Below are 21,351 nucleotides of genomic sequence, written 5' to 3'. Positions count from 1 at the left end.
AGCAGGGAGCAGGAGTAATACATCCACTAATTTGAGAATTTTGGCAAACAGCGAGATTTAAATTTTGATTTCGTATTTCAAGATTTTCTTAAATACTCCCCCTATGAAAAATATTTTTTTTAATCAAAAATATATTGGCTATATCCTATATCCTAAAACATTAATTCTGGGATATTTGATTTTTGTATAAGTTCATCTGAACTATCTTTTAATTTTCTTTATCGAAATTCGAAACTTGCGACTTATTTAAGTACATTGTTAATGAAATGGTATAGAAGGCAACGCTGATCGTATGAATAACTGAACTAAATGATTCACGTAAGCAACGAGTCAAAATTCCTGATTCATCAAATTGTGAAGGAAACCTAAAGTCTCTTTCTAAACACTTAAAGCTTCAACTCTCAAACTTCCATTCCCAAATGAAACATCTATATATGGCATACAAATTTGAATATCAAAAAACATCTTGATTTGAAAAGTCCGCAAAAAAGAATGTAAATGCTATTGGAATGAGCTTTTTATTAAGCTTCACGTTACTCGTGCGCATTATTGTTCCATACTTCGCACTATTTAATGCCTAATAGCGCCTGTTAACAGTTATTATTGATTGGATTTAGTATATATATTATGTATGTATAGCTTATCGACGTTTAGTTTTTTTAGGGCGCGGCTGTATCTGTAGATGACTCAAGATTGTTGTGCAAATTTCTAGCAAAAGATTTTGCGCTCTAATTTTATGTTTATCGTGAAAGTTGATTCAGACAGTTATATTTGTCTTTATCAAATTCGAAAACTTGCGCGATAAAGTGGAAGTGAAGTGGACACCAATGAATAAAATAGAACGCATTGTATTTTTTTTTGTTATAAAATGTTACATTTATCGTTTATTATTTAGTTGTTTTTGTTTTCCCAGTATAAATATATCATATATAAAGTATATAAAAAAAAGTTCATTAAAAAATTACACATACTCTTTTTACTTGTTGGTATTCTTTCGTTTGATTTTTTGTTCATGCATAGTTAATTAAATTTCCGTTTCTTTTTTTTTTTTGCTTTTTGTTTAAAACGTCTAAAGCGTTGGTGTTGTTGTTGTTGTCTTTTATAAAGTACATAGAGAAATGATTTCCTTTTGTTTTTACTTAAAAGTCTGTATGAATATGAATGTTGTGCCTGTTTGCCTTGCAATTTGCATTTTTAAATAAGCGATTAGGAATGAATATGTTGCATACATAACCATATGCTATGTAAATTTCTATATATAAACATATATCTATATGTAAATTTGTCAAAAGCTGGAATTGTATGTAGACGTATGTGTGTGTGTGTGTATGCAAGATAGACAGCAAGAGCGGCAACAACAACAACAGCAACATATAAATAACAATAATTGCAATCAGCAGTCACGATTCCATTGACATTAACGTCTCGCTTGACGATGACGCATGCGCGCCTTTGTCAGAGGCCTGGCATTGGATTTGGATTTGCCTGCATTGTTGTTATCGCCAATGTTGCTGCTTTTGTTTTTTTTTTATTCTTGTTGTTGTTGTGGAACGTATCGTTGACTTTATGCTGCTTCTCTTGTTACATGTTGACTTTTTATCATTCTATATATGTTTATATGCATATTATATATATATTTATAAAAAAAAAAAAAAAACACAACATCTTAATAAAAAAAAGAATACAAAATTTATAATAATTGTAAAAAAGAGCGAGTGAGTGAGAGACAAAGAGTTGCGACAAGTAGTCGTAGTTAGCAATGTGATTTTGTTTGATTTTTTTTTTTTTTGCTTTTTCTTTTCTTGTTTTTAATGATGTATGCAAGTATGTGTATGTTGTATGTGTTTTGGCCATGTGCCTGACATTTAGGCCTGCTTCTCGGCTTCAATGACCTCCTTGGTTGGCAGCACGTTCTTTTCGTTGGTTTCGGTGTGCTTTAATTTTTTCGAATCAAAGTTCTCGATGCCGGCTATGAATTGATTCTTCTCCTTCTCCTGTTCAATTGCTGGAATGAGAGCGTAAGAACGAGAGAGAGAGATGGGTATAGAACGTTTAGATTAGTTGCAATTGCCTTAAATGGTTGCAGCTGCTTCTAGACATGGCAGCAACAATAAGAACAGCAGCAGCAGCAGCAGCAGCTGAGCCTCAATACCATACGCACCTTCCTTATCGGGCAATGGATTCTTCTCATTGGTCTCCGTATGCTTCAACTTGTTTGTATCGAATGCGGCAATGCCCTCAAATATCGACTTCTGAGTCTTCTCGGCAGCCACATCTGTGTGTGTGTGTGTGGCAACAACAAAGTTGCATTAATTTGTGCTATTATTGTTATTATTATAGTTTTGCAACTAACCCTCGGCGGTAGGTAAAATGATCTTCTCCTGGGTGCTGGCATTCTTCAGCTTCTCCGTATTGAAGCCCTCCAATTGGCTCTTCAGATTCTCGGCCACCTTGGGCAAATCCTTGAGTGCTGGTGCTGCTGGGGCTGCCATCTAGCAAAAAATAAAACGCATACGACTGTTAAATATTTAAATACGGGTTTGTGTGTGTGTGTGTGTGTTATCGATAACACAAACAGTCAGTCACACGACATTCTGTGTTTATTTCGCTTGAACTAAAGTTATGTGTTGTTTACCGTTGCTTTATTAGCTGATTTCTCAAGTAACAGCATTAAAACCCAAACAACAAAGTCAACTTTTCCATTTGTCATACTCTTCATGAGTCATGGAACAGGACGACACAAACACACACACACACACACATACATAAATATATACACGCAGCTATTGAACCGCAGACAAAGAAAGAGAGGGAGTTAATATGTGGGGGGCAAAGAGTGAGTAAGAGCGAGAGAGAGCGAGAAAGCGGGAAGTTCAGCGAACCTACCGCACCAGCAGCCAGCTGTGCCAACAAGCAGATTAAATTCCAATTGGACTAGGCGACTACCGTTATCAACGTAGTACTTTGGCTAGTTGCTATTGCTTGCTATTGTGCTCAAACTGCATTTTATCACGTTTATTTTTAGTTGCAAATATTCAGAGCCGAAAAAACAGCTGAACGTATAAAACAAAAGAGCACGTCCTGTTATAGTAATAAGCCTCGCTCTCTCTCTCTCGGTCTTACGCTTATATATAACAGCTAGCCCGCATAAATACATGCACACACACACACACACACATATATATATTTGTATATATATATAGATGCATATTGTTGATTGTAAGCGTTACAAGGGCGGCAACCGCGCCAAAAATAATGAAAAATCAATTTACGTGTTTAATACTGGTATAGAATATAATTTTTTTATGACTTTATATGGCTAGGCAGCCAGACAGTGATCGCAACGATCACGGGGCAAACGAGCAAAAGCTTCGTTTAAAAAACATTGCAAACTCAACTCCTTTTGGCAGCAGCTAACAAAGGTGTATAAAATATACACACACACACACACATGCACATGTACATACATATGTCACTGTATAAGGCCGGCTGCTAACTGTACGCTGCTGAGGGTGGAGTTGAAAATTGTGTTTAATTTGGTTTTTTTTTTTGCATGTGAATCAACTTCCAACTTGGTACGAAATATGCTTGGCTGATGAATCATTATCATTTCAGTTGGTCTTTGTTGTTGCTGCTTTTACTCACAGCCCACACTTAACAAGCGCGCTCTCTTCTTTCACTTCACTTCACACACAGACACACACACATGCATATGGAGAAGCTAAACTCTGTAGCCATTGCTTTTGGTTTTTTGTTAATTTTTTATTGCTTGTCTTACATACATATACAGACATTGCTGATTGGAAGCGGAGGGGGTCAACCGAAAATGAAGCCGTTAAGCCAATTCTGACATTTGAAAGCGACATTTATAAACTTTTTGCCCCAGACCAGACCAAAAGCTCAGCTCAAGTTTGTTACAAGCTGCCGGCTATAAGAAATAGAAGAAAAAAAACAACAACTTTGTCACTGTCACTGATGCGTGGCGCCAGCGGGGGAGTGAAGGCAAAGCTGAGTCAAAGCGAAAGCAGCCACAAAAGAAGGAAGACAAATGACAGGCACGTCCGTTTACACCCTCGCCCAGCAGATGGCGGCACGGCCGCATATGACTCCTGTCCCCACACACATACACATGCAATGCAGCGCCGACAGTTTGTATATAAATTGTTAAATGTACATAGGCGGTTGCGACACAAAATGAATTTTAAAAAGCGCAGTTTAGTCATCGGCAATCTTAAATACACAAATACATATGCGCGTAGTATGTGTGCACATACATTTATTAAAAATATGTCGCCACAATAAGCCAGCGATATATCAATGCCAGTTGGTGAATGTCGCCACGCCCCTCGCAAATAAAAAGAAAATTTATATTTTTTTGCACACACATACATATGCAAGCACAGCTTTAATGCACAGCTGCACGTAATACATATATCTATATATATATATATATATATGCATGCATGCATGTGTGTGTGTGTGTAAAAATAGTATGTACTTTCTGGGGAGGATATCAAGCGGCGTCAAACGCCCCGCCCAAGCTCACACACACACACAGCTGCATATATACATACGAAGCAGACATGAAAAAAAAAATAATAAAAAGCTGCAAAACGCCGGCCGGCAATAGTTGTGTGTCTATAACAATGAAGCTTTTATAAGCCGTCGTCTTAAGCAGCTGCAGACTTTGGCAACAATCTAACGGTATGCTTGAGAAGAGATCGTCGCAATAAATAATTTATAAGAAAAATGTTAAAAGAGCGTGTTTGCAATGAATGGAACACTAAAGCGCAAGAACCAACAACAACAAAAAAGAAGCAAGAAAAAAGCGAACGACGCAAACAGAAACCAGTTGACGTTTGCAGACTTTTTTTCTTCTCAAACTCTTGCTTTCCCCTGCCCCATAGTGAAGAGTATAAACCACTTTAGATTTGCAAATTGGTAAAAAAAAAAAGGAAAAAAAAACTAAACTGTTTCATATACTCACCTTAAATTTGTGTGGTGCTTTTAAGTGGTATAGTATATATAAGGATATAAAAGAGCCGAATTAAGCTTGACTCACTCAACAAAAAATGAATGCGGGTGGGTTTAGAGGTATTAGCTATATATGCACTTGGCAGGCCTAGCACTTGCTATAAAAATTACTGAATTTCTACTCGCGAAAGCCCACAAGCAAACAGAACGACACACAATTTAATACTGTTTACACTTTTTTTTTTGATTTTAAACGGTAAAAATGGCTATCGACGAAGAGGAAAGTTCGATGTTCGTGTGAGCGAGACAAAATGCTCTAATTGGATGACAGTCGCCGAGCAATCGAACATACGCGCATCACTCTATAGCTGTTTCTGCAGCTTGATCGCTCGAGCAATCGAGCAACTTTCGATAACATTGATTTAAAACTTTTACTGTTGATTTAAAATATTTATTATCACTAATAAATAACTTAATAAGGCTTGTTCGTCTATATGTTGGCTATATATGTACAATTGTCAGTACTGTAGATGCTACGCATAATTAGCGGAACGGCATTCGTTCCAGATATGCTGCATCTCAGTGGGATTGCTGAAACCATGCGAGGCAATAACGTTGCTGTAGCTCTCTGGACCATAATACTTGGGCCTGTCGAAATGAAAGCCATCACAGTGGTGCACGGGTATGTGCGCCTTGAGTGCCACCATGCCCAGATAGACATCATCGAAGCGAAACAGCGGCAAGCTTCGACTGACCTTATACATTTGGAGCAGAGCGTCACGGGAGAGAATGAATGCACCAGCGGTAACATAAGCTGGCCACTTGTCAAAAGGATACTCGGCCAGAGAGATGTACCACTTGCTGAACTTGTGACGCAGTGGACTTGACTGGAACACATAGCCGGCAAAGAGCAGACTCTGGTGATGCGTCTGCCGACCTTTACCTAGAAAGCGCAGCACGTTCTTGATGGACACATAGTAGTCATCGTCTACAAACATGTAAAAGTCGCTGCTGTTAAAGTGCTCACTGGCCCAGCGTATGCCCATCATGGTCTTCACTGTATTATTGAAGTAGGCATCCACAAAGTCTGCGCGCACAATATCTCCATACTCTTTGGCTTCTTGCTCAATGGCCGAAGTGGCGCTGCCATCGGCGGACACGCCCAACAGAAAGGCACGTCGTATGTGTACGTCTGAGAAGCGAGACTCGTAGCCCCAGGTCTTGCGTATGGCCTGGCGTTGTTCCTGATGATGCAGAGCGCTCTTCACCAGTAGCGTGAGGCGTGGTGGATTGGCTCCGCTCTTGTCAACTGCACCCGTATATGCAGGCATTTGCAGATACTTGTACTTGGGCATTCGGGCTGTGTCATTGTGCAGTGGATAGTAGTAGTGCGTCTCAAAATCCAGTTCACGGAGGTGCGTCAGTATGCCGCACAAGTCGATTATAAAGATTAAAGGTATTACAAGTGCACATTTTAGCAGTAATTTGTAATGTTTTTTTAACATTGCGCGAAACACACTAGTGCTGATAACAATACAGCAGTGTTGCCGGAATTCGATGGGCTAAATTGCTAGAAATGGCTAAATAATGTTTTTAAATGCTAGCGCCTTTTTATAACACGGAAATTTTTTTTCGAATCTTTTTTTTATTAAAACAATAACGATATTTGCGTCAATCTCAATGACATTCTCATACATGCAAAATAACTTAAATCTTGGTTCAAATTGAGTTTTAATTCAATTAAATGTTCTAGCTGTAAATTTTAAAATAGTCAAGTCTATCTATAAAATAGCTAAAGTGCTAATTATGAACAGCATCTCTAAGTTTCGTATGGAAACTTATCGATTAACTCACTATCGTTTTGTTATTTAGAATTTCATGAAATAGTTTGTTGATGGATTGAAATTGCGCTTAAAGTTTTAAAAATGTCGGATACAACAATAGCTGCTACTAATAACGAAGCTGGTGAAGGCACCTCTAAGCTAACCAATGCACAAAGGTTGCGCATTGAGCGGAATCAAGCTAAGGCAAAAAAACTAAAGGAGGCAAAATTAGTGGCTCACCCCTCTGCCACTTTTCAAAAGTATGTAGTAAGCTTGTATTCAATTAAATTCAATAAAATGTCAACTACATTGCAGCAACAATGTAACCGAGGAGCGCCCAAGTGCTGGCCAGGGAAATTCGATTATCAAGGTGCAGGGCACTAAGTACATTGACAGCGGCGGTGGCTTTTTGTTGGAGCAGCCCGTACTGCCTACGGCGGACACAACAGCAGCTGAGCCCGCGGAGCTACCGATCATTGAGGATGCCATTGCTATACCCGTGGTGTATGAGGAGTGCCTGGAGTGTGGCGATCAGTATGCCGATTCCTATTTGTTCAATAACTTTGGCCATTCCGTCTGCGACAAGTGCCGCGACACCGAGGAGAAGCATTCACTCATCACACGCACCGAGGCTAAGGCAGAGTACTTGCTAAAGGATTGCGATTTTGATAAACGAGAACCTCCACTGCGTTACATTAGTCGCAAGAATCCACATAATGTGCGCTGGGGCGAGATGAAATTGTATTTGCATCTGCAGGTGGAGAAGCGTGCCATGGAGGTGTGGGGAAGCGAAGAGGCGCTAATGCGCCAGCATGAGAATCGCGAGGATAAGCGTGATGTTGGCAAAGCACGTAAATACAATAAACAGATGAAGCAGCTTCGCATGGAGGTGCGCAGCAGCATTTATACTAAAAAAACAACTGCAGTGCATGAGCATGAATTCGGAGCAGATACTTATAACGAAGAGGAGGACAACTATACGCACTCCTGCCTAACATGCCCATATACCGAAACATATGAAAAGATGTAAAGCTTACAATTTATATACCATTCAAAATCATATTGTCATACTGTACATATACACAATATACACATAATTAAGTTCTAAAAGAGAAAATGCTTGTTTTCTGTTAATTTTAAACTAGCGCCAATTACAACAGGCTGGCAAGTATCGATATGGCAGTTAACAGTGCGTCCAACAGACTGTTAAGTCGAACAGTGCCAGTGTGAGTACTTCACGAAACATTTTGAAATTATGGCGATCGTGCAGGCGATAGTATTATCAATCATTTATTGAAATACCGGTATATGAATTGAATTTAAGCAATTATATAGCACAATTGGCGTATGTGCATAGAGTTCACTTGTACAATACTTTTAACATGCGATGCGACACATCAGCTATGTAAATCGAATAGATCCGCAAATGCGTAGAGCAATTCGTAAATAATAAATGTCGCTACTCTCTTTTAAATATCATTTTCAGTGCGTTTTCGTTCGTCGTGCACTTCGTGCGTTGTGGTCGTCGTAAACGACAACAGCAGCAGCACCAGCACCAGCAGCAGCAGCAACAATAAAAGACATCGATTTATGTATAAACATACAGACAAATTGAAATGTACATATCTGCATATGTATTTTATTTAATTTAAATTCTTGGCTCTTTTAATTTTTTTTGTTCCTTTTGTTTTTTTGTTATTTTTTTGTTGTTGTTTGTTTAATTCAATTCTGTTGCCGCCTGTCGCGTAGTTTTTGTTGTTGATACTGCTGCTACTGCTGTTACTGTTGTTGTTGTTGATGTTGCTGCTGCTGTACGGTCAACAAGCAACTTAAAACAGCGCGCGCGCGCCTCTTGCCTGAATTTGTTAACATATCAAAATACTACGTTTATATGAGTTTCCTAACAAATACATAAACATATGTATACATGCAAAATTAAATGTACTTTTTGTATATTTTTTTTAAAGTTATTTTAGTTGATGTTAAGCGTCGTGCGTGCAACAACTATTAAAACGACTGCAACCAGTGCAAAAAAAAAAGAAGAAAAATTTACAACAGCAACACATGTCATACAATCGTTGTAAATGTGAGTGTATGTGTATGCCTGTCGGTGTATGCACAAGTGTGTGTGTGAGGAAATTATAGTTTAATGTTGGTTAGTCTCAATTGTCGACAACGACGACGCATTGTTGCTGATTGATGTCAGTTGTTGTTGCTGCCACAAAAAAAAAAAAAATAATAAATAAATAAATAAAAATAAAATCGGGCAAAAGATAACATCATTGTAAGTACTGCTTCAATTTTTATGTAAATACATATATGGTATGTATACTTAAGTAAATATGGACGCATATGTTGCAGCCAAAGTGCAACTGCAACGCTTGATGTTGCTGCTGTGGCGGCGGCGGCTGCTGCTATTGTTGTTTATCAATGAAAGTGTTTTTGTTTTTCATGCCAACTTTCGTTTGGTATGCAAAATTAATTAGCGTATTTTGCAAAACTATTTGTTTATAATCTGCATGCATCGCGATGTTTTAGTTTCAAATATGCATAAACATAATTAATGTGTGCCTGCCTGCTTTGCCACAGGCTGGGGGTTTCCCTTTGAAAGGGTCAGCGGCACATACGTGATATTCTTGTTGAACTTAATTAGCCACAATAATTTGTTTATTAACGGCACGTCGTCTGGCATTTGATATACGCTATAGCAACTAGTATGTGTCTTTATATATGCGGGGCAAATAAACTGTTTTACATATGTACAAGTGTATGTATCAAGAAATGCCGCTGCTCTGGCAATAGTAACGACAACAACAACAACAACAACAACAAGAGGAATGCGAAGAAACCTTTTGATAATCATATCACGCAGTTCCACTGATAATTCCCATTGTATTCTATATTTATTGTTGTTGATGTTGTTGTTGTTGTTCTTGCTGCTGTTGCTGTTGTCAGCGATCGACGCACGCTCAGCGTCACATTATCAGCTGCGCTGCCTCTCGCTCGCTCTCTGGCTCTCGCTCTCGCTCTTTTGCAATTTAGTATCGCCCACTCTTTATCTTAAATTTTTGCCGTCTCTAAGAGCAACAATATTTTTCATTCCAATATCTCTTTAAGTGGGCACGCCTCTTAATTGCTTTGATGCCTTTTTTTGCACACAGCAGAAAACGTTTTTATTAAATAAATAAATAAATTTAAAATTTTAAATGCAATACAGTGTTGCAACAATTAAGCTTAGGCTTAAGAACTTAGCCTAATCGATTGCTTTAAACTATTTTTACAACCCTTTTTGTTAGAGTTAATTAAGCAAACAATGTTGCAAACAATTGTCCACTCTATGCACATTTCCGAATACTCTTTCCACACTTTCCACATGAATCCATGCAATTGGCAATTTGCTGCCTATGGGCAAATCTAAATGAGAGTGAGAAAGAAGTAAAATGAAAATGATTTGAAACTATTGTGTAATTTACATTAACGACCGGATGTCGTTGGCTTCTACAATATAATGAACCAATTACCCAGTTTGTCTCTTGATTCGATTGCTAGCACATATATAAACCTGTGTGTGTATGCCCGTGTGTGTGCCCATTTGGTTGTGCGCCTTTAGTGCTGCTGCCATTTAAATTTCATTCATGCTGGCAAAGATGACGACGACAACGATGACACCCACTTGTTATTATGACTTTGATTATTAAACTACATACATACATACATACATAGAGTAGCTAACAAAGCGACAGACAGACTGTCAGACAGACAGACAGACAGTAATAAACAATAGGCTGCATCATTTTATTATTGTACTTGCTGCTTTTTGTTTTTTATTTTAATTTCTTTTTGGAATGTCAAGTGCTGTTTCCGCATTTGCCACCGGCCACCCACGTCCCACCCATTTGGGTGGTGGAGAGCACTACTCTTCCAGTTAGTTATAGCCTGAGGCATTCCAAAAATGCTAACCCAACTTATTGAGTGCTTGTCACCGGAATTCATTTAACAAATATGGCATTTAAACTATGGAACTTGATAAATTTTTCATGCTGATTATGCAATGTTTTTAGTTCAAACGTTTTTGTTTTTTTTGTTTGCAGCTCTCTCTGTTCTCTGTTCTGATTTATTTGTTTATTTATCAACGTGGCTGCAATTGTTTATTACACAGATAAATTAATTAAAATACGTGTTTTTTTCGCTGTTTTTTTGTGGCTTAGCGTTAAACGTTAATTAGCTGAGAGATTCTTGACAACTTGACAGTGTTTATGTAATTGATTAACATTGTTATAGCATTTGTAAGCGATCTGTTAGCTATTGTTGCTATTATTATTATTATTATTGCTGTTATTATCACATGTCTGTTATTATTATTGCTTGACACTTTTAAGACATTTGTGTGTTGACAAACATACACACGTATGCACACATGTGTGTATATAGGCATGCACTGCAAGAAATAAATGTAGCAAGTACTCAAAACTCTTTTAAGAATTAGTTACTTACACAAAAAAAAAAAAGTTAAATAATTCACGATAAAAAAACTTCAGAAATTAAAAATTCTTATATTTAACTGAAGAGATTGTTTCATATTATTATTTGTTGCAGTAAGTGTAGGTTAAGCATTACTATTTTATATATTTTTATTTGCAAGCATTTAGGACTAATGATTAAATTCGGTTTTGCTGTATTATTAAATTACAAATATTTAAAAAAAAAAACTTAAACAATAGTAGGAATTAAAAATATTTAGATTAGGTAAAATTGGTATCACTTATCTTCATTATTTCCAATTTTTGTTCACTTATTTTTAATTAATTGAATAAGCTTAAGAGTAGCGAAATATATTTTAATTACTTTTGTAACTGATAAATTTAAATGCAAATATATCGAAAATATAATAACAATCAATTGCCAAATGAAATTTAAGAGAATTACTATTAATTAAAAATATTTGCTAAGATTATTTTAAATTCTTTGAAATGTTTATTATTTACAATAATATAAATATATATAAATTCTTTGCAGTATTGTCAATTTATCACTTATTTTAAATAAATTGAATAAGCTTAAAAAAGCTAATCAAATCAAACAATCATTTGCAAAAATAATTTAATTGCTTAACAGCTATAGTTTTCGCTCAGTGTACTTTCTTACATACAAACATATGTCACACTAGTTGACGATACGCGGCGATAAGTGAGAAGCCGGGAGGCCTTCGCCTGTAGTTAAAGGCACACAGTTCAACAACTTGAGCTGATTTCAGTTTGCGCTGCCATTAGATAATAGTACACTATACACATGTACAGTATATAATACATATATATATATATATATATATACAATATCTAGTCGCACGTTTGTATGACTGTTAGTCTAGTATAGGGGCAACAAGTCTCTCTATGCCGTGCGAATACCCCAAATGGCATTACTTGTGATTATGAAAACTGCTCCTAACTGGCTAAGGGCTGTCCGTCTATCCGTCCGTCCGTTCATCTGTCTGTCAATTGCATATTGAATTAAATCCTTGACAGCTGATTGAACAGAGACGGCAGCGCCTGATTTAACAGCATGCAGACCAAAAGTCACAGCAATTTATGCAAATTTCGTTTAAATTATACAAATAAACATAACAATTAGAAAAAGGTTGATAAACTAAGCAAGTTAGACAAACGTGCGAGCTGAAACTAAACTAGATTCTAGCAAAATATGTCGCCGAATATTAAGCTTAAAATAAATATAAATATGCTAATAGAGAGTAGAATAACTAAACATAATAACAAGTCTTTGTCTTTGTTTGCTAAACGTAAAATGTCAACAAAACAAATACTATACATATAATAAACAATTTTAATATATTAATTATTTTATGTAGTCAACAAAATACTAGATTGCTAGTTTATGAAAACAATAAAACATGTTGATTTCAAATATGTTTATTAATTCTTTGTAATGATTACTAATTAGTATATATATTTTTTTTCAGTTAGTTGCTGATTAAATAAAAAATAAGCTTTTCAAATGTAATTTACATTTTGTTTCATAATTACTTTCAATTACTTTTGCTTAATTGGGCTAATTCATTATTAATTTGCTACAAAATAAATACAAACAACTTTATTATTGAGCGCGAATAAACTTTGGATTCATCAAAAATATTTTCAATAAAAAAGTTTTATTTAAATATTTTTTCTTTACTTTTATTACGAAATAGTTTACGGCAATCATTGAAAACAAAATTTCAATTGATTAGTGCTAGTAATTGAAATTTAACTGCGCTGCTTATGCTTATATGTAAATGATTGAAACATAAAACAAAACAAAAGCATTTCACAAAATAAGCTTAGAGCTTGTCTAGACTCTATAGCTGCGTAAATAAGATTTGCATAAAGTTTCTGCTTTATATCTCACAGCAGTTTCATTTTCATTTTCAATATTTAAATGATTTGCTTTACATATGTTTTTGCTTTTTGTTTGGTTTTGCCTCAACAAATAACACAAAATATTTTACAATAATCTTATGTATGTTTATCAAGTGAAGACGTTATAGACGTTCATGTCTTTGGCGCCAGATAGTCAAGTCAAGGCAACAACAACAACAACAACAACAGCAAAAGCAAAAGCAGCAAGCACGAGCGACTATTAAATGCTCGTACATACATAATTTATCAACAATTTTCATGCCAAGTCCAAGGCGTTTGTTAAGTGTTATTAAAATTACAAACAACAGCAACAATTTAAACTATGTGTGTGTGTGTGTTTGTATCTAACGCGGCACTTTGCCAGCTTATGAATATGCAAAATGCAACTGAACGCATCGAAGGAAACGCCGTATAGTTTTTCCAATCATAAATTATGGTGCCCATACACACACACACACACACACATGCACACATATATGATGACAGGCGACTACCAAGTTTTCAGCAGAAAATTACCAAGTCAACAGCTAGCTGGCTGAAAAATTAAAAACAATTATAACCGAAGATAGCAATTAATGCAATAGGCGGGATAGTCTCTCAGACCACAGAAAGGGAAATTGTCGCAATTGATTTGTGGCATTGCCATTGCCATTGCCTGTTTTCGACTGAGAAAAGACAAATGTGATGAAGGCTCTTAGGTGGGCGGCATGTCAATAATTAGTTTTTAAGGTAACGTCAGCAGCAATACAAAGTGAGCTTCGGAGAATTGCAATTAGTTCGACTTGCAGTTGCAGATGTGAAATATTCCAATAATTCTGCAGTTATAGTTGCCACAATTGCCAACTGTGTGACAATCATTCGTTTTGAGCTTGGCTGCGACTAAAGTGAGGTTAGAATTAGAATTTCATTGTGTTTGCTTCATTTACAAAATTTTCAAGTTAAGTGAGCTTAGAACTTAATAGCTGTTGTATTTACATTTACGAAATTTAACATTATTGAACTCTACTTGAGTCAGAATAGTTTGTTTTGAGTTTATAACTTGAATTGGCTGGGAATTCGATTGAACTTTAGCTATTTTATTTTTACTTGAGTCGTAATGGCTTGTTTTGAGGATAGGTTAGCGAATTCGATTAAATTGTTCTAACAGTTAATTTTAAATTTAATCTGTATTAATTTTATTTTGTTATCTTTATATTTATGGTATTTTCAGTTTATTCTGGGATAAGAAACTGGGTTAGATTTCAATTTGGAGCACATTCTTCAAATAGCTGCCATGAATTGATGATTCAGCATTTGTTTGGGAATCGGAATGGGAATGGGAATAGTAAATAAAAGTTCATGTCTTGTTTATATTACTGGCGCAGCAACAAATAGATAAAAAGAAAAGAAAAACGAGTGCAAGACAAAGGAAACAAAAAAGAATTGAAACAAACCAAAACAAACATTTGTTGAAATAATACTTAGCAATACTAATAACAATCAATTGTTTGTGCTGTGTGTGGTTTTGCTAAAAAAAAAGAGTCCAAACATGAAAAAGACTTAAACGTTTAAAATGCAAACAAAAGCGCAGGCAATTGTTGCAAAATAAAAAAATTTATAGGAATACAGCTGCTTCCTCATTTGGTTAATCTTTGAATGAAACCTGATCTTCAGCAACTTTTCAAGCTCCGATTCCGACTTTGACTTCTCGACTCCGACTCCGACTCCGACTCCGATTCGATCCGATTCGATTCGATTGCGTTCTACCCCGCTGGTGAACAATCTTGACAGCATACGAGATGCGTTGGCATGTAGAACGTCGAGAGCTAAACGAAACTTGTTTGCACATAATGCTAATGAAGGTGTGGGGAGTTGGGAGCGGGAGACTGAAGCTGAAGCTGAAGCTGGGTGGATGCCTGGATACATTCTTAGACGGCGTCATCAATGATGACGATGATGACGACGTTGCGTTGCCTCTGGATGATGATGATGATGATGATGATGATGATTATGTGCGTCTCACTTGCTATCGTACGTTGTCTTTGGGTTCCGTTCTACAGACGACCTTAAGCGGGGCAGTGTACGGACATTGCCAAAGTTGGGGACTGGAGCAAACCACTTTTTTTTTCTTCTCTGTTTGCTGTTGTTGTTGTTGTAGCAAAGATCGCTGCAGACCTGTTGCCGCATAGTTCAAGTTGCTTACTACTACTTGGTATTTTCCCTTGCCTTGCCCACCGCGTTTTTATTTTATATACAAACAAATGTATGTGTATATGTTTTTTTTTTTTTACAACCGGTTCGCATGCCGCTGCGTGTTTGTTGCTATTTTTGTGTGTCTCTGCATCAACAACAAACTCGAAAAAAAAAATTATATACTATGTACAAAGTACATATAGATATATGCGGGTAAAGAAAGAAATAAGTCGAAGTGATAAGGCGAGCAGCGCATTTTCATAATGCGTTCGCCTGCGTTCGATTATAATATGTGTGTGTGTGTGTGTGTGTGTGTGTGTGTGTGTGTGTGTATTAACAAAAGTACTTAGCTAATGCTATTTAAATAAAAGTTCAGTTACCGCATTGGCCTCCTAGATATACAAAAAGCTAAAGAGCGGCGTTAGCGCAAGAGAGTGGGCGAAAGAGAGCGAAAGAGAGAGAGAGCGAAGCGGCTGTTGGTTTGACTTTTGATTGCAGCTCGATCGCTGTTCGACGCTATCAACTCTACGTAATGAAAAACAACAACAACAATATGAACAACACAACGAATAAATAAAAACTGTCGCCAGCTTTGATAAGAGCTTGGCAAGCAGCTCAAAATACAAATGTCTGGCAGCAGAGAGATGCGCATTATAAGCAGAGCGCGCTTACTTACACTTACACTAGTGCCAAAGAGCATAAGTTCAATAGTCTCTGGGCTGGGCGCTATGAGTCAGTCAGGCTGCTGCTTCTGCTCAAAGGTTGTTCAAAGACAAGTCCAAAGAGTGTGTCTGATTAGAATCTGATTAAACCACAATTCGTAATACGCTTGACTGATTAAAAACTTTCCTTTAGGCAAATCTAATCCATATAGCAACACATTGTATTAAACATAAAGTTGTTTATACTATTATCTTTGATTATTTACATCGATCATTTATCGTGGGCACCTTTTTGCACTTTGTAATAACTTTTGGACTTTGATCACAACGCTTTGCCAGATGTGCAAGGTGTGTGTGTATCTGTGTGTGTGTGTGTAAACGAGTCTTGCAATGACCATAAAAGAGCTTTAAGCAAAGAGAGCGTGTGCAAGTTGCACGTGCTATGCAGCCAATGCCAAAGAGCAACAGCAGCAGCAGCAGTCTGCAGTCTCTGTTAGAGTGAGACGGCATGCTTTAGCTTTTGGCTTGAGCTTAAGCTGCTTTGGCATTTAAGTTCCGCACAAATCGGCGGCGTCAAGTGTTTAGCAAAGCATAAACAAATTAAATATTTGTGCAAATAGTTATACATTCAATTGTCTTACTCATGGGCGCAGCCAGCGAGGGGGGAGGCGGGCATACCATTCGATCTTTAGTGCCTTAATTTTAATACAACTTTTTCCAAAAAAATAAAATATTTCCAAATTTAATTGCATCTTAATTAATCTTACAAGTCCTGCCATTCATGCAACTTTAAAAACTAACGCTATTTCGCTATCGCTATATTTCGACTATGTTAATTTGAAACTATTAATTATATTGACCAAAATAATATATGTTGTAAAATGGCGTATAACAATCAAGTCTGAAATAGTTGGCAGCATAGACAGAAGCGCATAAATATTTCTTAATATATTATTAATATATCCACCTTTGATTAAGTGACTTAATTTATTCAATTTTTACTCACATTTTATCATCTTTGGGTGGTTGGATCCCAAATTTTTATCAGCGTCACGCTTCGTACAACTTTAAATGACAACCAACTTACTTTGAATTTATGCTAGAGATATGTATTTTTTTTTTTTTGTGTTTTTGGCACACATACTATAGTTCTTAAGTTTTTCAATTCGCATTTCCCATTGTCAAGTGGTCTATTCAAAGTAGATAACAGCAAACAATTTGTAAATGCCAAAATGTTGTTGTTTATCAAACATTTGACATACTTTAATGAATGTGGCGTGCAGTTGAGGCCAAGTTTATATTTGGCATAGAGTTGAGTTAAAGTAAACATAAGCAACAGCAAGTAGTTAAGACCCGGGTCTTACTCTAATGAGTTTTGAAAGAAGGCATGGCAGACTCTATATATTTTTGATCAGACTGACGAGCTGAGTCGATTCAGTCTGCCTGTCTGTATGAGCGCATAGATTCCAGCATTTTTAAAAGATACAACAATCAATACTTTATATGCAGGTTGCTCTATATCCCAAGTAAATCGAGTTTATATAAAAATTATGGTATTCGCCGCCTTCTTCTTAGAAGAACTGTTGCATAAATACATTGATAATAATATTATGTTTGATGTGCTTCTAGTTTTATCTTTTGGTTAGAAGCTATTAAGTTGGGTTGATTTGTATGCAAAACAAAATTATACAAGATCTTTTTATATTTATATTATTTTTGCTTGCATTATGTAATGTCTCGTAATGTCTACTGGGCGCAACTTTCCGCATTTTATTTAACCGTTAATTATATTATAAATAGACTTATAATGCTTTACATTTCTAAATTTAAACTTTTTATTTTGTGAAACAATTTGAGATGATTAATGATTGTGGCAGCTCATTAGCATAAAAATAAGACAAATCTAGTCAGCTCTGCAGCTTAAAATTTAAAATCACATCAGCATACCCCTTACAAATTTTATTATGTATTATATATGCGTAACCAGATTTAACACCCTGTGCTCTGAACTATTGTATAATCTATATAAATCAGCTAATTAGAACTAATTAATTAGCACTCAAACGACTTGTCAGCTAGAGGGAGAGAGAGAGAGATCCAGAAGCCATTTCCCACACAAATATGCGCCACGCTTTGAATTTATTGCGATCATTAAAATAAATAAAATTCAAAAAAAAAAATACAAATAAAGTCAAACAGCGTCTCACACCTATTATTTGTATTCTTCGACAATTTGTCAAAGCGTGTGCTGCCAGCTAACAACAAAAGCAAACCAAATTTGCCAATGGCCAAAAAAAAACACAAAACGAGACGCTACATGACTCGCAAATTGCTTTAGATACTATAACAGAGCTACTTAGGAGCCGAGCAACGCAATGTGCGGGGTGTGAAAGACGCGTGCCCCAAGCAAAGAGGAAACAAAAGCTGAAATTGAAAGCCAAAGCCAAAGCCAAAGCCAAAAATAAAGCTCGATACACACTTGTAATGCAGAAGCGAACGCCAATAATTGTTGGGGTATTGATCATGTTGTGAATGAATGAATTTACTTCGTTACGTATACGACATATAGAGCAAGTTCGGAATTGTAGTGCCAATAATTTATTTCTAGCCAGCAGAGATTAATTGGCACCATTTATGTGTAACTTCGCTGCGATTTCAAACAAAGACACGAGACTCCAAATAATATTCTAGCCTGATCTGCATTTGAATTCATTGAAATCTGTTCACACACATTAACTTGCCAAAGGACCGTCTCAAGTAACAACAATAATTCAAGCACCATCTACAAGCTTTATATATACTTTACATATACTGTTTATTACTATAGAGACTTAAGCCAATATAAGTAGTTAAGTCGGCGCATTTAAACGAAAGAGTAGAAGAGTTTAAAGCAGCTTAAACAACTGTTAAATTTAATCACAGACAGTCCACTCTAGCCAGACGAAACAGAGGTAAGCAATTGCCCCAGGGCGCATGGCAAGTCTCTCATTCTGCCTTCTGTAGTTAATGTCTGGCTATGCTCATGCCAACAATTCGTTGAATATAAGCACAAGGAATTAGTATAACAATTTAAAGGCAAAGCGAGACAAATATTAGCAGATGGAGCGCACTCGAAAAGGCAATATAATTTGAAAATAAAATCAATAAGATCAGCTCAGAAATTTTAAATTTGGCGCTCTAAGCATTAACATTACCACGTGCACAAGCCCTAGGATTTAAACTGAATTAACTTTTAAATTAACATTATGCTTATGCATAATTAACACTAACACATTTGTATGCATCTTTCATTAACAATTTGCACAAAAAATAAACATAACATAATTTTAATGTTCGTCAGCGCCAAAATGAACGAACGTGACTATCGCGTAACTATCAATAGAAAGGAGCATGGTTGGTCCAACTGGATATCATCTGTTTGATGATGTCGATAGTTTGATAATCGTTCGTTGATTTTAACGCGCACGCAAGTCACGCAATGGCTGTGAATTTTCTTTTTATTTTGTTTGCTTTTGTGCAAATTGTGTGTGAGTGTTAGTGTAAATCATAAATTATATAATAAAGTGTGTGTTAATTGTTAATGTAATTAATAAATAATATAGTGCGTGTGTAAATTGTTATTGTGTATTATGTGGCTCAGAGTAAATGCGTTCGCGCCGGCTAACTGTTATTGCAGGCTCTCGGGGTTTTGCGCATTCGTCTTAATCTCTTTCGCGGTCGTTCGTTCGCTTCACTTATAATAATCCGTTATGTTAAGTGCATTCAGTTAATACAAGTGCCTTTTTTTTATTGTGTGTGTGCTAAGAAATTGCCGCCTGACGTTTTCATGTGTTGCTGTCTCCTTTTCGCTTGGCAAGTTCTGCTCGCTGCTCACAGTCGCGTCAGCTTGCACATTTTCTTTTACTGATTGTCCTTGCTTGGCTCTTCTTGAACTCTATTTGAAGCTGTAAATGGTAGCTGCTCAATTTCAAGAGAGTATGCTCTTAAACTCTTTCCAATGCACTGTAGTTTTTTTTTGCTAAATTGTCTGGCATCAATTGAAATGTTTATCATTATGCACATTATTTGTAAACATATGAGCTTTAGGCCCCCGCATACGGTTTCTTGCAAAAATGCGGGTGGCTCTCAAATTACATTGCATTTAAATAATAATAAATCAATGACCATAAATATGTATATGTAATTATAATGCTAATAAAACAGCAACAACAAATTTTATTTATTTATTTTCGCCATATCATATAGCAAGTCATAACAAACTATCAGATATAATTTCGTATCTTAATTCAGTCAGCGCTAGACCTAATAGCATTTTAAGCCTCGGGTGATTTTCAAATAGAGAGTAGTTCTATATTTTTTAGAAACATAGTTAAGCAAATTTGGAAGGGCTCTCTACATATTTCCCATTTCCGGAAATCTCCGTTCCATTCCACATATCCGTAGTACAAAAAATAAATAAAAAAATATTAATTAATACCATTAAATAAATTGTGTGTGTTTTCTATGATATTCATTAAGATTTAAGCATTTTGTAATATCAATTATTGCCAGAAATTGACGAAATAAACCCATAGTGCAATGGTTTAACTTTTTATGCGCAACAATTGTAATATTAATGCACATTGCGCACGCTAGTGATGTATTTTTATTGCATCTCAATGATACGCAAGACATCTCTAGCTATAGATAATATAACTCTATCTACATTGGCTGCCATAATGAAAATGCAATTTTATAAATAAAACTTTTTATGTACATGAAACAACTTTATGTTGGCTGCAATGGAGAAAATTGTTGAGGAAAACTATTGAAAATGTTTTAAAGTTGTTAAGTGAAGCTTCAAAATGCTGAAAAGTGTTGATTAAATTTCTACAATGCACAAAGAGCATAACAAACCGATTGTCTAGAGTTTATTAAAAATAAATAAAGACACACACACACGCACACACATGCAGATATGTGAGCCTTGACTTGTGAAAAGCTTTAGCAAGGGGCCAAGCGTCTGCCAAATTGAGCTGCATGTTTTCACTGCTCATTTCCGGCCTGCAACGAGCTGCTGCCATTTTGTGGCACACACAAAGCCACGCACTGATATATGTATGCATATGTGTGTGTGTGTGTGTGTAACCGTTGCTTGTTATTGTCATTGTGCTGTGCAAACTTTATCAGAGAGCAAATTGAGTGAATTCATTTTAAAAGCTTATCCTTCAAAGCTGTGAGCTCAACTCAACTCTTGCCGCTTTATATCAATTTCAATGAAAACTTGTTGTAAAAATTAAATTCAATTACAATATGATTACACTACACACA

General features: G+C 36.1%; 3 protein-coding genes across 3 annotated transcripts; 1 reads left to right on the top strand and 2 right to left on the bottom strand.

The window, feature by feature from the left end:
- Positions 1–1,775: 1,775 nt before the first annotated feature.
- Positions 1,776–5,202, bottom strand: LOC108607058 (thymosin beta). The gene is made up of 4 exons (XM_017997671.2): positions 4,988–5,202; positions 2,354–2,492; positions 2,162–2,275; positions 1,776–2,005 (listed from the first exon to the last, which is right to left on the bottom strand). The coding sequence occupies exons 2-4, from the start codon at positions 2,490–2,492 to the stop codon at positions 1,866–1,868; spliced, it is 393 nt and encodes a 130-aa protein (XP_017853160.1). The 5' UTR covers positions 4,988–5,202; the 3' UTR covers positions 1,776–1,865.
- A 216-nt stretch (positions 5,203–5,418) lies between these two features.
- On the bottom strand, positions 5,419–6,621 carry LOC108605852 (beta-1,3-galactosyltransferase brn). The gene has a single exon (XM_017995662.1). The coding sequence runs from the start codon at positions 6,477–6,479 to the stop codon at positions 5,508–5,510; it is 972 nt and encodes a 323-aa protein (XP_017851151.1). The 5' UTR covers positions 6,480–6,621; the 3' UTR covers positions 5,419–5,507.
- A 200-nt stretch (positions 6,622–6,821) lies between these two features.
- LOC108605932 (DNA repair protein complementing XP-A cells homolog) lies at positions 6,822–7,904 on the top strand. Its single transcript, XM_017995751.1, has 2 exons — positions 6,822–7,057; positions 7,113–7,904. Exons 1-2 carry the CDS (start codon positions 6,900–6,902, stop codon positions 7,825–7,827), a joined length of 873 nt encoding a protein of 290 aa, XP_017851240.1. The 5' UTR covers positions 6,822–6,899; the 3' UTR covers positions 7,828–7,904.
- Positions 7,905–21,351: the final 13,447 nt, after the last annotated feature.

The sequence above is a fragment of the Drosophila busckii genome, chromosome X, assembly GCF_011750605.1.
Source record: "Drosophila busckii strain San Diego stock center, stock number 13000-0081.31 chromosome X, ASM1175060v1, whole genome shotgun sequence".
Lineage (NCBI taxonomy): Eukaryota > Metazoa > Arthropoda > Insecta > Diptera > Drosophilidae > Drosophila > Drosophila busckii.
This window is presented reverse-complemented; position numbering and strand designations above follow the sequence as displayed.

What these genes read in the sequence shown, in the direction of transcription:
- LOC108607058 (XM_017997671.2), bottom strand. Translation starts at nt 2,492, where the DNA reads ATGGCAGCCCCAGCAGCACCAGCACTCAAGGATTTGCCCAAGGTGGCC. An exon ending in CATTTTACCTACCGCCGAGG is followed by an intron (nt 2,276 to 2,353) that starts GTTAGTTGCAAA and finishes ACACACACACAG; the next exon opens with ATGTGGCTGCCGAGAAGACT. An exon ending in TCCATTGCCCGATAAGGAAG is followed by an intron (nt 2,006 to 2,161) that starts GTGCGTATGGTA and finishes CTCTCATTCCAG; the next exon opens with CAATTGAACAGGAGAAGGAG.
- LOC108605852 (XM_017995662.1), bottom strand. Translation starts at nt 6,479, where the DNA reads ATGTTAAAAAAACATTACAAATTACTGCTAAAATGTGCACTTGTAATA.
- LOC108605932 (XM_017995751.1), top strand. Translation starts at nt 6,900, where the DNA reads ATGTCGGATACAACAATAGCTGCTACTAATAACGAAGCTGGTGAAGGC. An exon ending in CCCTCTGCCACTTTTCAAAA is followed by an intron (nt 7,058 to 7,112) that starts GTATGTAGTAAG and finishes ACTACATTGCAG; the next exon opens with CAACAATGTAACCGAGGAGC.